Raw genomic sequence first — 13,824 nt, 5'->3', positions numbered from 1 at the left:
ACTCAGAAATCTGCCTGCCTCTGCCTCCCGAGTGCTGAGATTAAAGGTGTGCGCCACCACGCCCAGCTCTAGAGGAAACTTTTAACATCACAAAACCTAATATAATTCCTGAAGATACATTACTCAAAATATATGCTTATTTTCCTTTGATCTGGTGGATGGTGGGGCTGATGAATAAGGTGAGGTGTTCAAACCTAGAACACTGAAAACCTTAACAGTCATTTTTTATACTATTGCTTTGGGTAAGCCAGCCATTCTAGTGTGTGTGTGTGTGTGTGTGTGTGTGTGTGTGTGTGTGTGTATCTGTGTGTGGGTGTATCTGTGTGTGTGTCTGTGTATTGTAGTTCGGTTGGTCCATGGGCTTCCGTCAAAATTCTTTCTCTACTTCCCACAGTTGAATTGTTGCAGTTATTTATAGATCTTACCATGTTAAGCTCTATGTGCATTCTGGAAATTTGACCTCAGGTCTTCACACTAGCTTATGTTCTGTAACACTTTGACATCTTCCTAACCAACCCAAATTTGCCCTTTGTAAACTTTACTTTGTATTAATAAAAAGGAGGATAGAAAATTGCTTATTTCATATGACTTAAAAAGTGAGCATTTAGCTTAGTATGTGTTTTGAATTACACACGTTGACAAAAATATTAGTTAAACATTGCAGGTAGGTTCCTATTGTATTGCCCCATTTGATTGTATACATATTTATGCCTATTTATTTTAATATCATTTATTAATGAGTTCAGTATAAACATTATATAAACTACGCATTGGCAAAACAAAATTTGCAATTACTAATTATTAATGTTTTAATACTTAAATATAGAAGTTAATGGATAGACTCTAAGCAAATACTAAATCAGGAATTTGGTTGCAAAATAGTGTACATGCTATTATTGAAAAAGTATTTATGATTTCATTATTCTTGAAGAGATTTGAAAAGGGGTGAGCAGTATTCCCAAAGTACTTCTATCACAAATATCTTGAAACACTGTGAATAAAGTAGTGATGATTTGCTTAATTCATTAAAGTTTCCCACTGGGCTGGAGTTGAGTCTCCAAAGACATTTCCTTCTCCTATGGTTTGTGAATCTGTCTTGGACACATGACAAGAAAGGTCTTGAGCTAGTGATAATGCCATCATCAGTTTAACAGGGCCAGGGTAACACTGGTGCTATAGATGTTTATACAAAAACAGTAAATCCATATCCAAGAATCAGAATTTAGACTTAGCATCCAGACATACAGTGCATTTGAAGTTTCCTTTGCTACTAAGAAAATATTTATATTTTCCAACAGTGAACACACAGAAGATTCCCAAAATAGAAAATAATAAAAAGCCAGTTAGTTTTGCAAATGTCTGGATTAGAATAAAACCTGTTAAGTCTCTAGATTATAGAAAATACCAGGTTTTTCACTTGGCCATGTGACCTGGAACTAGCTGTCTGCCTCTTGGCAGTGAAGCTTGTGTAATGTTGCAAGCTGTATGAATGGCCAGCTCCAGTTTACTGCAGGATGTGGAAATGTGCTAAACCAAGGCTGCTGGAAGAAGGTTGTGGTCGCCACATGCATTGCAAGTTGAGTGGAGGGGACTCATGTGTCACTCTCTTGGCAGGACTAGCTGCAAACTGTATGCAGATAATTCTTTGAACACAGCTGGGAGGCATAAATTGCTGCTGGGAGAAGCAGCAGGAACCAAAGGATCCTTGGGATTATTTATTTATGTGCTTGATTTTTTTTTCATTTCTTTGTTGTTGTTTTCTTTTGTACAGCAGAGTAGTTACCTACCTCTGCCAATAAATTCAATTAATTATCCCTTATATATTCAAAGTACAGTGTTTAACAAGACTTAAGTCTTCAATGTTGGAGATAGAGATAAATTTTCATAAGTTTTTAATACTTAGTGATTTCTACAAAGGATGGCTTAATTATAAAAATGTTCCATACTTTTCTGTCACCTTCTCACAAATAATACAAAATTCAGATTGAAAGGCAGTTAGTTACATCAACAAGGGCATTAAGTGCTTCTGTTACAGGATAACAAAGGAACATATGATGTGGCTCACCAGCAAGTAGAGTAAACATAGCAGACAGACCTCCATCATAATCCTGGAGTACCAGAAATAGAATTACTCCTGTCTGAGAATATTGTTGTGATAAGAAGTAACCAAAGACTGGGAATAACCTGACTAACATGCCCCCGAGGAATCCAAGGGGTGTATTTTTCTTTGTCTATAATAAAAAGAGGATCATGTCTCTTAAGTTTATGCCACTGAAATGTGGTGATGAATTGAAAAGTATACACTGAGTATTAACGTTGATGTTCTTTCTTGGCCACAGAGAAATGAGGCCATCCTTATCTGAGTTGCCTCATTTTGGAATAAGAGCTTTAACCAAACCTGCTCCAGAAACCCGAGTAACCAAAAGGGAAAGACACTTGGGATAGAAAGTTCAGGCACTATTGTCAACAATGAGATTGTAACAGTACCTTCCTGGAGAGTCTCCATTTTCATCAAATAGAATCATATCTCCAGAAACTCCAGTAAAGTTGGTTTTCATCAGGGAGTCCAAAAGTTTCCGCCCATCAATTGGCTTCATTGCATCACAGAGGCCCGCGTAGCCTGGGCACAGGGACATCTGCATGTTGTGGAGCCCATAAGCCATAGAATAGATTGCATTGATCACAAATCCCATTTTGGAATCTTGAACATGATGTGTTCTCAGAGTTAGAGAACCTGTTGAGAAATAAGTTAAGGATTAACTTTGAAATATTACCCAGCTCTTCTCTATAGCTACATTCACAGATTCTGAACAATGAGAAAGAGCTCATCAGATTTACAACTTTGGACCACACAAAACCATGTGTGAACATGTTGTTCGCAACTCTTTCCCAGCATTTGTGGGTTTTGTTTTAAAATATTGAATACTGGGGCATCAACCCATCCATAAAACTTTCAACCTACAATTTATCTTGCCTTCAGGATGTGCTGCATGGGATGATCAGGAATCAGAGGATAGATAGCCCAAAGAACTTGCATAGAACCAAATAAGACTGGTAAAAAAAAAGTCAATGAAATGATTTCTAATAATCTGCTATTCATAGATTATATCCTAGTCCAATCTTCATCAGAGAGGCTTCATCCAGTAACTGATTAGAGCAGATGCAGTGACCCACAGCCAATCACCATCTCAGTAAACTTCTTGGAAGTGGGAGAGGAAGGATTATATGAACCAGAGCGGTCAATGGCACCACAAGAACATGGGCTACCTAATCAAGTAACCAGTGCTCATAGGGCTTCATAGAGACTGAACTTACAATTATGGAACCTGTATGGGTCTGAGATAAATCCTTTGCATATATGTTATGGTTATATAGCTTGGTGTTCTTGTGGAAGTCATAACATGGAAATTGGGGTTGTCTCTGACTCTTTTGCTTTCCCTTGGAACATTTTTCTTCACACTGGGTTGCTTGGTTGGGCCTTAACATGAGAGGAGGTGACTAGTTTTATTGTAATTTATTATGCCATGTCCACTGAGATCCCTGGGAGGCTTGCTCTTTTCTGAAAAAAAATAAGAGAGCAATGGATCTTGGGAATAGAGAAGGTAGGAGAGGGACTGGGAGGAGTGGAGAGAGATGAATCTGTAGTTGAGAAGTAATATATGAGCAGATATAAAATAAACAAATGAACCTTGAAAAAAGATGTGATTTCCTAACAACATTAAGATTTGTTTATTCCAGTGACTTATGTCAGAAGAACATTGTACTTTCATTTTACCTATTTACTTGATTTTCAGATTTATTTCTCTAACAATCTATGACATTGAACCTTCCTGGCTTGCTAATTTTCAAATAGTCTTCATTTCTTCAACTGCTAAGTCTTCTTTGCAGAGAAAATGATATATAATATTTTGTCTCTATTATACTTGTTTGATAATTTATGACTCACCTCCTCCAGTCTCAAAGAATATTTTTGTCATTCATAAACATTCTCACTAGAAGTTATGGAATAAAGCACTAAACAATTGATTTATTTATTCAGTAAATGTTACAGTATCAAATTATACATTAAGTTGTATTGCTTGTGAAAAGCATGGCAACAGGTGAATGAAGCATGAAAGTCCTATTGCTAATAGGCTGATTTATGTTTTATATCTAAAATATAAGATTAGGAATATTTTTATCTAGATAGACACATTAGCTTGTGCCAATGCATCTATGTCTGGTATGGTTTTTAATGATTATATGGAAGTGGAAAATGAATATAAAATCAGTCACAAGGAAAAAATGGCTGTGTAATATATGGCTTTGTAGTTTTTTTCTGATTTTCATTGAGAGCTTCACTTTTCTCAGTGGAAAATGAATGAAAGTTGAAGTAGTGGTATAATTTACAGAATTGTGCTATAGGATACTAAGAGGTTTGAGTGGTTTACACTAGGCAGGCTCTGAATGTATAAGTATAAAAGTTAAGATTGCTAGCAGCTTGGGTAGTTATTATGCACACAAGTACTTTTGAAAGGAGTAACAGATGAATTTTCTGACTTATGTTAAGCACAGATCATGTAGAAAGCAATTAACTGACAAGTGACAAATTAGTTGGTTGTTGTAGAAATTAAAGAATATAATGCTTGAGTTATTAAACAGGGAGATATTACTTTGCTTAACATGACAGTAGTAGAAAAGGAGATGTGTGTTCTTATTCAGTACATATTTTGAAAACAGAACAAACTTAACTGATTGGTTATAACTTTATGAGATATCAGAATCCTTGTTCAGTTCCTGATACTATTTCCAATGTTTCAATTGTCATATAAGTGAGGATTCTTTAAAACCAATATAGTAGCTTTTTTTCGGTATGATATAAATATTGATGAAATTCAATGTTATCATTGCCTGAAGATATATGTACTATTTTTATGAGTGATTCAGACATGCATTAATTTTCTTTAATATTTCACAACAACTAGGCAGCAGGAACTAGGTTTAAACCTTTGCAGTCTATCTGGAGTCCATATCTGTGAGCTGGATGTCTAATGTCTTTTGAATCTAAATCTAACTGAATTATCAAAAGCTTCCTGATTCATGTCAACCTTAACATCTTATAAAAGAAGATATCACTCTATCTTCATTCAACCTGCCACATATTCCTATATTTCTTTTATCTATTGATTTTCTTCCAATCCAACTTTTATCACAGAATTTTGGAGTTAGGAATATATTAATTATTTTGCTATTTTTATATCTATATTTGTAGATTCAAATCAAGCAAAAAACGTAAAGATAATAAAATGAAAACAACTCTCTCTTTTTCAGTTTTTAGATATCCAGGACCCCTTTCAGGCAGAATTTGCTGTGTGTAAAAGACTTAAACAATATTCTAGCTTACTATTTCTCCAAGCCTTTATTAGTTTTGTTCATAACTTACCATATAAATGTCTTCCCACAAATGATAGAATATTTCTATACCTTGCTTTCAATGGTGTACTGTAGACCTTGATATCCTGTCCCCGAGGGTATGTATATGGATGCTATATTATTTATTTGGCTGAAAATTATTCCACTATGGTTATAAAATTTTATATAATCCTGGATGGAATACTTTTTTCCTTGAGTTACTAAAGTTTATTAATTAAGTTTTGTGTTTCATGAGTTCAAACACACAAATAATGCATTGTTATTACTCTCACACAACATTTTTTCTTATCACCCTCCAATACCTACCTGTCAATACTGCCCTTTCCTCCCTAAAATCAATTTACCACATTCATTTTCAGGTTTGTTCTTTGACAATGGCATATGTATTAGTGCTTTCTGTTTGCTAGGACTCCACATCATCTTCTATTACTCCCCAGAGTATCCTTTCTCACATTGTAGTTCTGTCATTATACTAAACATCTTAAATGGAAATTAACTGTTTTCAATCTATCTGTAGCTTAGATTAAGGCCACATTTTGTTTTCATTTAGCTATCTTGATAGTTTTTAATGGGTTTACACTATACTTTGAGTTTCTGGACATTCTACTTTAGGCATAGATGCATCTTTGTAGCTTATCATAGAACCTGACACACGATTGGCACTACTAACCAGAGATGAGTATGTGAATGGAGCCAGATGGATGACAGGATGCCTCCACCAGTAAAACCTTATACCAAGACCCGTCTTCAGTTTGTCAAATCAGATTACTTGAGAAATCATTATTTTGTAGAATAGTACTCATTTAAGAAAAACTGAACAATGCAAACATGTGACATGATCTTTTCAATTAATAAAGTTTTTTTTTTTTCTATCAGGAAAATGAATAGATAGGAATAAAACCCATGCTAATAACTTCTGTTTTCTCATTTACTCAGAATGTTAAGTCTATTACTTTCTTAACTTCCACTCTTGGATCTCATTGAAATACAATGAAAATGCTTGCTTATCATGATGACTTAGAACTTGATGAGGCCCATGTGATAAATACACAAGATTGCTGAGGCTTTGAAAATGGAATTAATAATAGAACAAGAGGCCTAAGAAGTTAGATTCAAGCTTACAGTTGGGAGTCAAACAGCTCATCTGCTCTCTTTTGTCTTCGTTTTCTCAACCTCCATCTCCTCCTTTTCTTCATCGTTCAGACTCTCTCTCTCCTTACTCTTTCTCTCTTTACCTCCTTTCTCTGTTCTCTCTTTTTACCTCTTTTCTCTATTTTTCTCACCAGACTATATAGTACAGGCTGGACTCAAACAAACAAACAAACAAACAAACAAACAAACAAACAAAAACCAAGATCCTTATGTGTCAACTTCTTGAGTACTGGGATTACAGATATGTGTCAGTACACCAGGCACATATTTTCCTAAGTAAGTATTGTTCATGTGACTTAAACAGCATCAGTATTACATAATATCAAATTAGAAGTTTCCAGAACATGGGCTGATAGTTAGTGAGAATAAATTAAACTGTATAACCATATATGTGTGCTATAAAAGTCTCACCAATATTTACATTTCTAAGCTATGTGCTTTCATTTAATAGTCATTCTTTAGATGTCTTAGTAGAACCTTCAGAGTTATAGTTAATTGTTTTTGCTGTTGCTGCTTTAGATCTAAAGAAAATTTCTTCCTCATTAGTTATTTCATTGACTTGTTCAAAGATGTTTAAATTATTTCTTATAAGTTCATCTATTAGAATCCTTATTGCATGGCCGACTGTTGCATGCTGGTGGTTCAAACATGAAAAAGATAAAATCTTTAAACTAAAAAACAAAAAGCAACTACAAGCATAATTGTAGAAGCTTGTTAGGAGCCATGAAATTTAATGTTATTGAGCTAGTTGTAATGGCATGAGTGTATGTAATAAAAGGATCTATTTCATTCAAATTTCTCATTCACTAAGCTATAGGAAAGAACAGAAATATTAATTAGTTGACACAATGATGCTCCAAAGAGCCTGAATCCTTTAGCAGCATTGACATAGCTCAAGATTAGATGCAGCTTGATCGGAGGTTCTGTTCTAGCCAAAGCTGTCAGTGATTCATAACCATCTTTGAAGGAGAAGAAAAAGCAAAGCAGCCCTAAACTTTTTTCTATCCTATTTATTTTAAACTCAACCTTGATATATAAGCTCTAGTATTTAGGGCAAATTTTGTCAGCATATAATCAACTCAGAATTCTCCAGCAGGATTAATAAATTAAAAAAGACCTCCAATCTGTGATAACATTAATTTTACAGTCCACAGAAATTTGTCTTTAATTCATCCAGGCAGTGTAACTTTGAAGCTTAGTAGGTGTTAATCAAAGAAAAATAAGACCACATGAGGAAGACTGAACCTGAGAAGGTTAGTGACTTGTAAGAGCATGTTTCTAGTGCAAACGCTACAGAAAGGAGGCACTCAGGCTGTACTTAGCATTCAGATATAGATGGAGTGTCCTAAATGCTAGTTTGTAGGAATACCATATAACTACCTATACACACTTGAAAATAAAGACATAACCCTAATTTTATCATTGTCACCCAATGAAGACCTACTCTCTACATTCTTGACATCTCCTTTGGCCATGAACTCATTTGTGATGGCAACTTCTTAGTTTGGTTCAATAAACTCAGTTTACAAATGGGAAAAATAAGACCTAGAGGTGAGGAATAACTTCTCTAAGACTCTTTGCCTCCGAATTCTTTAAATAGTGCTATTATCATTATGAGAGGCAGATTAATTTTAATTTTATAATATTTTTATCAAATTAACTCATGACTCTGAGGTAAAACAATGAGAAAAAGTGTATTTTAAAAATAGAACATTGATTCTTTATATCTGTTCTTATTCTAACTCTGAAAACACTTTCATATTATTCCTATTACGTTCTGTCTACCCACCAGTAAGAAGAAATAGAAAGGAAAATACAAGAGAAGACAGTAAAGTATGTAGAAGAAAGTAATTGAAAGATTTTGAAGGTGTTATTGGATAATAAAATGTAACCTTATAATGAAAACATTGCACAGAAGCAGGCTTATTCACACTTGTTTGATTTTTAAATCTATATAGTTATTAATTATGCACAATAAATTTCTATTATTCACAGTAAATAGAACAGCCATTTGTTTCATGTTGTGAGAGAAGGTCAAAGCATATTTCAAAGCAGGTTAATATTTTACCATTGTTTCTATAAAAAAATGTGCTTATATGTCCATTATATCATACAACATTTGCTCTTTCTGTCTCTGTCTCTCTCTCTGTCACTCTGTCTCTCTCTGTGTACACACATGTGTCTGTGTGTGCATATATGTGTGTCTACGTGTAAGAACAATCAGAGGTATCATTCCATCCTCCTTATTTTTGAAAATTTTATTTTTGTAATTATAATATAATTACATTTCTTCCTCTTCCTTCCTTCACACCCTGCTCTTTTCCAATTCAGTGTCTCTTTTTTGCACTAATTGTTATTACACGCATATATGTACAGGTTTACTGCTAAATATACAATGTATAGCCCATATAATGTTACTTTTATGTCTATTTTCTAGGCTGCTTGTTTGGCGCTGGTCAGCTACTTTTATTCTTTTTCCTGAGGGAAGACCACCTTTGTCTTTTTTAGCTTCCCTTCGTTGCCTATATTTCTTTGTGTATGGTTGAGGCTTTGTGGGCTTTTTCCTATCCATTTTGATATACTCATTAGCATTGTCCTTGTTCAGCTCATATATTGGCAATCATGTCATTGAGGCTTTATTTGAATAACATCTGAAAAATTTTCATGCTTGAAGAATGTACCACATAAGCTTCCAAAGAAGGAAGGTAAGACTAACAGTACTAATCAGTTATTGGTGTACATGAAACACATCAACAGCTTGTTGGCACAATAATTCTATGGATGCAGTAGTGGCACATATATCTTGTTGGTAACTAGCAGTTCTCTAGTTGGACTTAAAACCTACTCAACAACAAGGAAAATGTTCCTGGTATTGGAAAGCTAGTTAAGTACTCAGTACTAGTGAATTCATAGTTAATGCAGGACAACATATAACCACCAATTTATTAAATCATTATAATCCATATCAATCTATAATCATTTGTTTTATGCCTACAGATAAGTATAGTCTTTCTTATCAAGAAAACTTACCTATTGTACAGATGGAGCCAAGTACAGAAAAATCATCTTAAGTTTTTGAAACAGTCTCATGGGCCTGACATCAGAGAGCTGTCTAGTCAATAAAACAAAGAGATGTACTTGTTTCTGCCTCCCCGTCACTCACTGAAATTATAAGTGTGCACAATTCTCTCTCTCTCTCTCTCTCTCTCTCTCTCTCTCTCTCTGTGTGTGTGTGTGTGTGTGTGTGTGTGTGTGTGTACATGTCATTTCTGGGTATTGAATTCAGATAGTCATGTTTGCAAGGAAAATTCTTTATCAATGGATAAATCTCCCCATCTACAACACATATACTTTATGACATGTATTAGAATTATCTATAAACTTTACTATTCCTCCAATAGAGTATGAGTTTTGTAAATCATAAGACAATCTTGCTTTTCTATTTTCACAAGTTCTAACACTATGGATTAAAGCAAACATCTCACCCAATCATTTAATATTTGTTGAACAGGATTTTGTGTTGTTTATTTGTTTGCAGAGCTTGTAATCCTACCATGAGATTTGAGGTTGGTTCTGAATGGAAAATTGGTTCCCTGTGAATTAAGTGAACTTGGACTTTATTTACCATGCTATTTCCTGCATACAGTATAGTGCTTAGCATTGCCAGTTTTATCAGTGGATTATGGGAGGTGGCTTGAGCCAAGACTAGAGATATAAAATAGTAAAAAATTATCTATTAAAATGCTTTAGTGATGCTCACAGTCAGTGATTGCATGGAACACAGGGGCCCCAATGGGGGAGCTAGAGAAAGTACCCAAGGAGCTAAAGGGGTCTGCAACCCTATAGGTGAAACAACAATATGAACTAACCTGTACCCCCAGAGCTCCTGTCTCTAGCTGCATATGTATCAGAAGATGGCCTAGTCGGCCATCATTGGGAAGAGAGGCCCCTTGGTCTTGCAAACTTTATATGCCTCAGTACAGGGGAACACCAGGGCCATGAAGTGGGAGTGAGTGGGTAGGGGAGTGGTGGGGGGTAATGGGGGACTTTTGGGATAGCGTTTGAAATGTAAATGAAGAAAATACCTAATAAAATGCTTTAGTTTATGGCTTCACATAAACAATGTATCCTCCCTACTTATGCCACACATGCCCATTCTGTGTGAGGCAGCACAGCAGCCCCAGGAACCTAGGGCTGTAGCCACATATAGAGATATTGCTAAGCTCCCAATATTCACACTGTCTCTGTTATACAGTTTTATCTGAAGTATAAAGAAGTGACTTCTAAATCCTCATGGAGCAACACAACTGATCTTTGCAGATTTGAAAAGTTTCAGAAGCCTCAGAAGTCCAATGGGGAACTATAGACTTTTCCATGCAGGATGCCAACTTTTAATAGTACCACCAGCAACTGGTTGATAGCCCTCAAATAAATGAATGATTTGAGACAACCATAGCTATATCATACACATCGTGGAATTTTGAAGAACTTCCACGTAGTATGAAAATGAATTCTATAGCAATAAGAACCCAGGTGGTAATGATATTTAAGATCCTGAGACAAAAAATTGGATACTGTACTCTTCATCCTACAGCAAGACAAGAATCTTCTCACTTTGATCTCTATATCATTAGTGCAACCATTCTTTTCTATGAATTCCATTTTAACTACATTTTGTGATGTTTCTAAATCCAGATGGTTTCCCCAATCCTACATATAGCTTTCTACCATATAACTTTATATGTAGTCCATTAGAAATGTTTTTCTGTAACTTAGATATATCTTCCAAATAGTCCTGAATGATTGTATTTTCAACATGATCACCTCATGTTGAAAACCAGGAAAATTAAACTTTCCAGTATAGTTGTGAAAACTTGAGAAAACACACATGGAAGTCACACTTCAATGAGAAGCACCAAATGGCTGAAAACATGCTGTTGCTGTTCACATGATATAATGTACATTTAAGATATGACTAGATTAGTCTGAGGTAAATGCAAAGTTGGTGTTGCCCACATTAAGGGATATAAGAATTACAATACTAATCATTCAGATTTCTGATGGTGACGTTTCAAAAATGTTTCTATTAAGGTTTTGCTTCTAATTAAAAAGGACAAGCATGCTAAATTAGAAACTCATCTTTTATAATGAACTATGTAATTGAAATGAAGTAGAAAATTGCAAAGGAATGAATTACTTTGCTATATCCAAACCTTCTGTAAAGAACTGAACTGCAATTACTGAGTTCAAAAATTGTACACAGGGAAGACTAACTTGACTAGAGTAGAACATATGGTCATAGAATATTAGAGACATCTGATGGTCATATATCCATGTGTGTATATATGTATATGTACACATATACACACATATATATGTATATGTATATATATATACACATATGTATATGTATATATAAAGTTATCTTTTCTGAGTGTGGTTGGCATTGTATTGGTGGTGCATGTTTATTTATTTTATGAACTACTTTAAATGATGACATTGCCATTTTTGGCCATGATAATAATGATTTCACAGAGCCATTTTATCACAAAATGATTCATAAGCAGTTAAAAGAGCGAATGAAAATGAGGAGGTAATATTCTATAGTACTTATTTCCAGGTGCACTATATCCATTATCTGCACTGTGATAGAAATGTGAGTTTGCTATGTGCATAATGAACATAATATTTTGCCCTTGTTTAGGTTAGAAAAATTAGGTTCATAGACAGGATATAATGCCAATGACATAAAATCAACACATATTGAGTTAGCATTTCAAAATCTAGTTCAAGATGATCCTGCAGGCTGTCCTTTCCTATGTACACTTCTATTCTTTCTGAATTCTCAATAAAGATCCAATAGATACACTTTATCCTTAGTGATGTAACCCTGACACCAAAGACACAAAAGTTCATGGTATGTACTCATTGATAAGTCGATATTAGCCAAAAAGGTCAGAATACCTATGATACAACCATAGACCTTATGAAGCTTTCTTAAGAAGAAGGAAGGTCAAAGTGTGGATACTTCAATCTTGTTTAGAAGGGCGAACAAAATAATCAAAGAAGGCAGAGGAAGGAAAGCATCTGGCTAGGAGAGTGGAGAGGTGGAGAAAAAGGGAGGCAGGATTAGGCATGGAAGGAGAAAGGAGAGAAGTCCAGAGGGCCAGGAGAATGAATGGAAATATGCTGCTCTATGTGTGTGGGGGAAGGGGGGGGGAAAGGAGACCTCTAGAAATTCCCAGAGACCTGGGATGTGATGCTCTCAGGGCTCAATGGGGAAAACCTCTAAAAAGTCATAGCCACCAAGGTTGTGAGAGGCTCCCAAACCCCAATAGGACTGACCTTAGCCTAATAGTGGGGAGATAGAACCTAAGACACCACTTCCAGTAGATAAACATGACTCCCAGTTGAGCCAAGGGGCTACCCAGCCATCTTCAAAATTTTGACTCAGAATTGTTCCTTTCTAAAGGAAATGCAGGGACAAAAATGGATGAGAAGTTGAAGGAAAAGCCATCCAGAGACTGCCCCAACTTGAGATCCAGCCCATGTGCAGGCACTGAACCCCAACACTATTGCTGATGCCATGTTGTGTTTGCAGATAGAAGCATAGCATGGCTGTCCTGTGAGAGGCTCTACCAGCACTTGATTGAGATTGATGAAGTTACTTAAACAGCCAAGCATTGGACTGAGGTTGGAGTCCTATGGAAAAGTTAGGGGAAAGTCTGAAGGAGCTTAGGAAGTTGCAACCCCATTGGAAGAACAACAGTGTCAACTAACTTGGAACTCCCAGAGCTTCCAGAGAGTAAGCCACCAACCCAAAAGCATACTTGGCTTGGTCCATGCCACATGCTACATATGTAGCAGAGGACTGCCTTATCTGGCCTCAGTTGAAAAGGATGTGCTTAATCCTCTAGAAAATTAATGCCCCAGGGAAAAGGGATGCTAATAGAGTGAGGTGAGAGTGGGTATGTGGGTAGGGATGTACCCTCTCAGAAGCAAAGAGGAAAGGGAGAATGGGTGAAGAACTTGTGGAGGGGGAAGCAAAAAGGGGTGCAAAATTTGGAATGTAAATAAATAAAATAAGTAATAAAAATAAGAAGCAAAAATAATGCCATTTTTCTTTATATGAGACTAAAAATGATGTTACTGTTTAATTTCTGTGAGGATCTGAAGAACAAATGAGAGGGAATATGTAACATAATTGACAAATAGGAAAAGTTAATTATTTCTTTCTTTATCAGATATTTTACTTATTTT

The 13,824-nt window shown here is 35.4% G+C and overlaps 1 protein-coding gene across 8 annotated transcripts in view; it reads right to left on the bottom strand.

Annotated features, from left to right (window-relative positions):
* Grm5 (glutamate metabotropic receptor 5) overlaps nucleotides 1-13,824 on the bottom strand; it is a 910,014-nt gene that overhangs the window by 95,293 nt on the left and 800,897 nt on the right. For all 8 annotated transcript variants that reach the window (XM_021167178.2, XM_021167179.2, XM_029479680.1 and 5 more), the window contains one exon: nucleotides 2,488-2,734. In XM_021167178.2, coding sequence (XP_021022837.1) covers nucleotides 2,488-2,734 — 247 coding nt within the window. The remainder of the gene's footprint in view (nucleotides 1-2,487; nucleotides 2,735-13,824) is intronic.

The sequence above is a fragment of the Mus caroli genome, chromosome 7 (assembly GCF_900094665.2).
Source record: "Mus caroli chromosome 7, CAROLI_EIJ_v1.1, whole genome shotgun sequence".
NCBI classification, from domain to species: Eukaryota; Metazoa; Chordata; class Mammalia; order Rodentia; family Muridae; genus Mus; species Mus caroli.
Note: the sequence above shows the minus strand (reverse complement) of the source record. Positions and strands in the feature narration are given on the sequence as shown.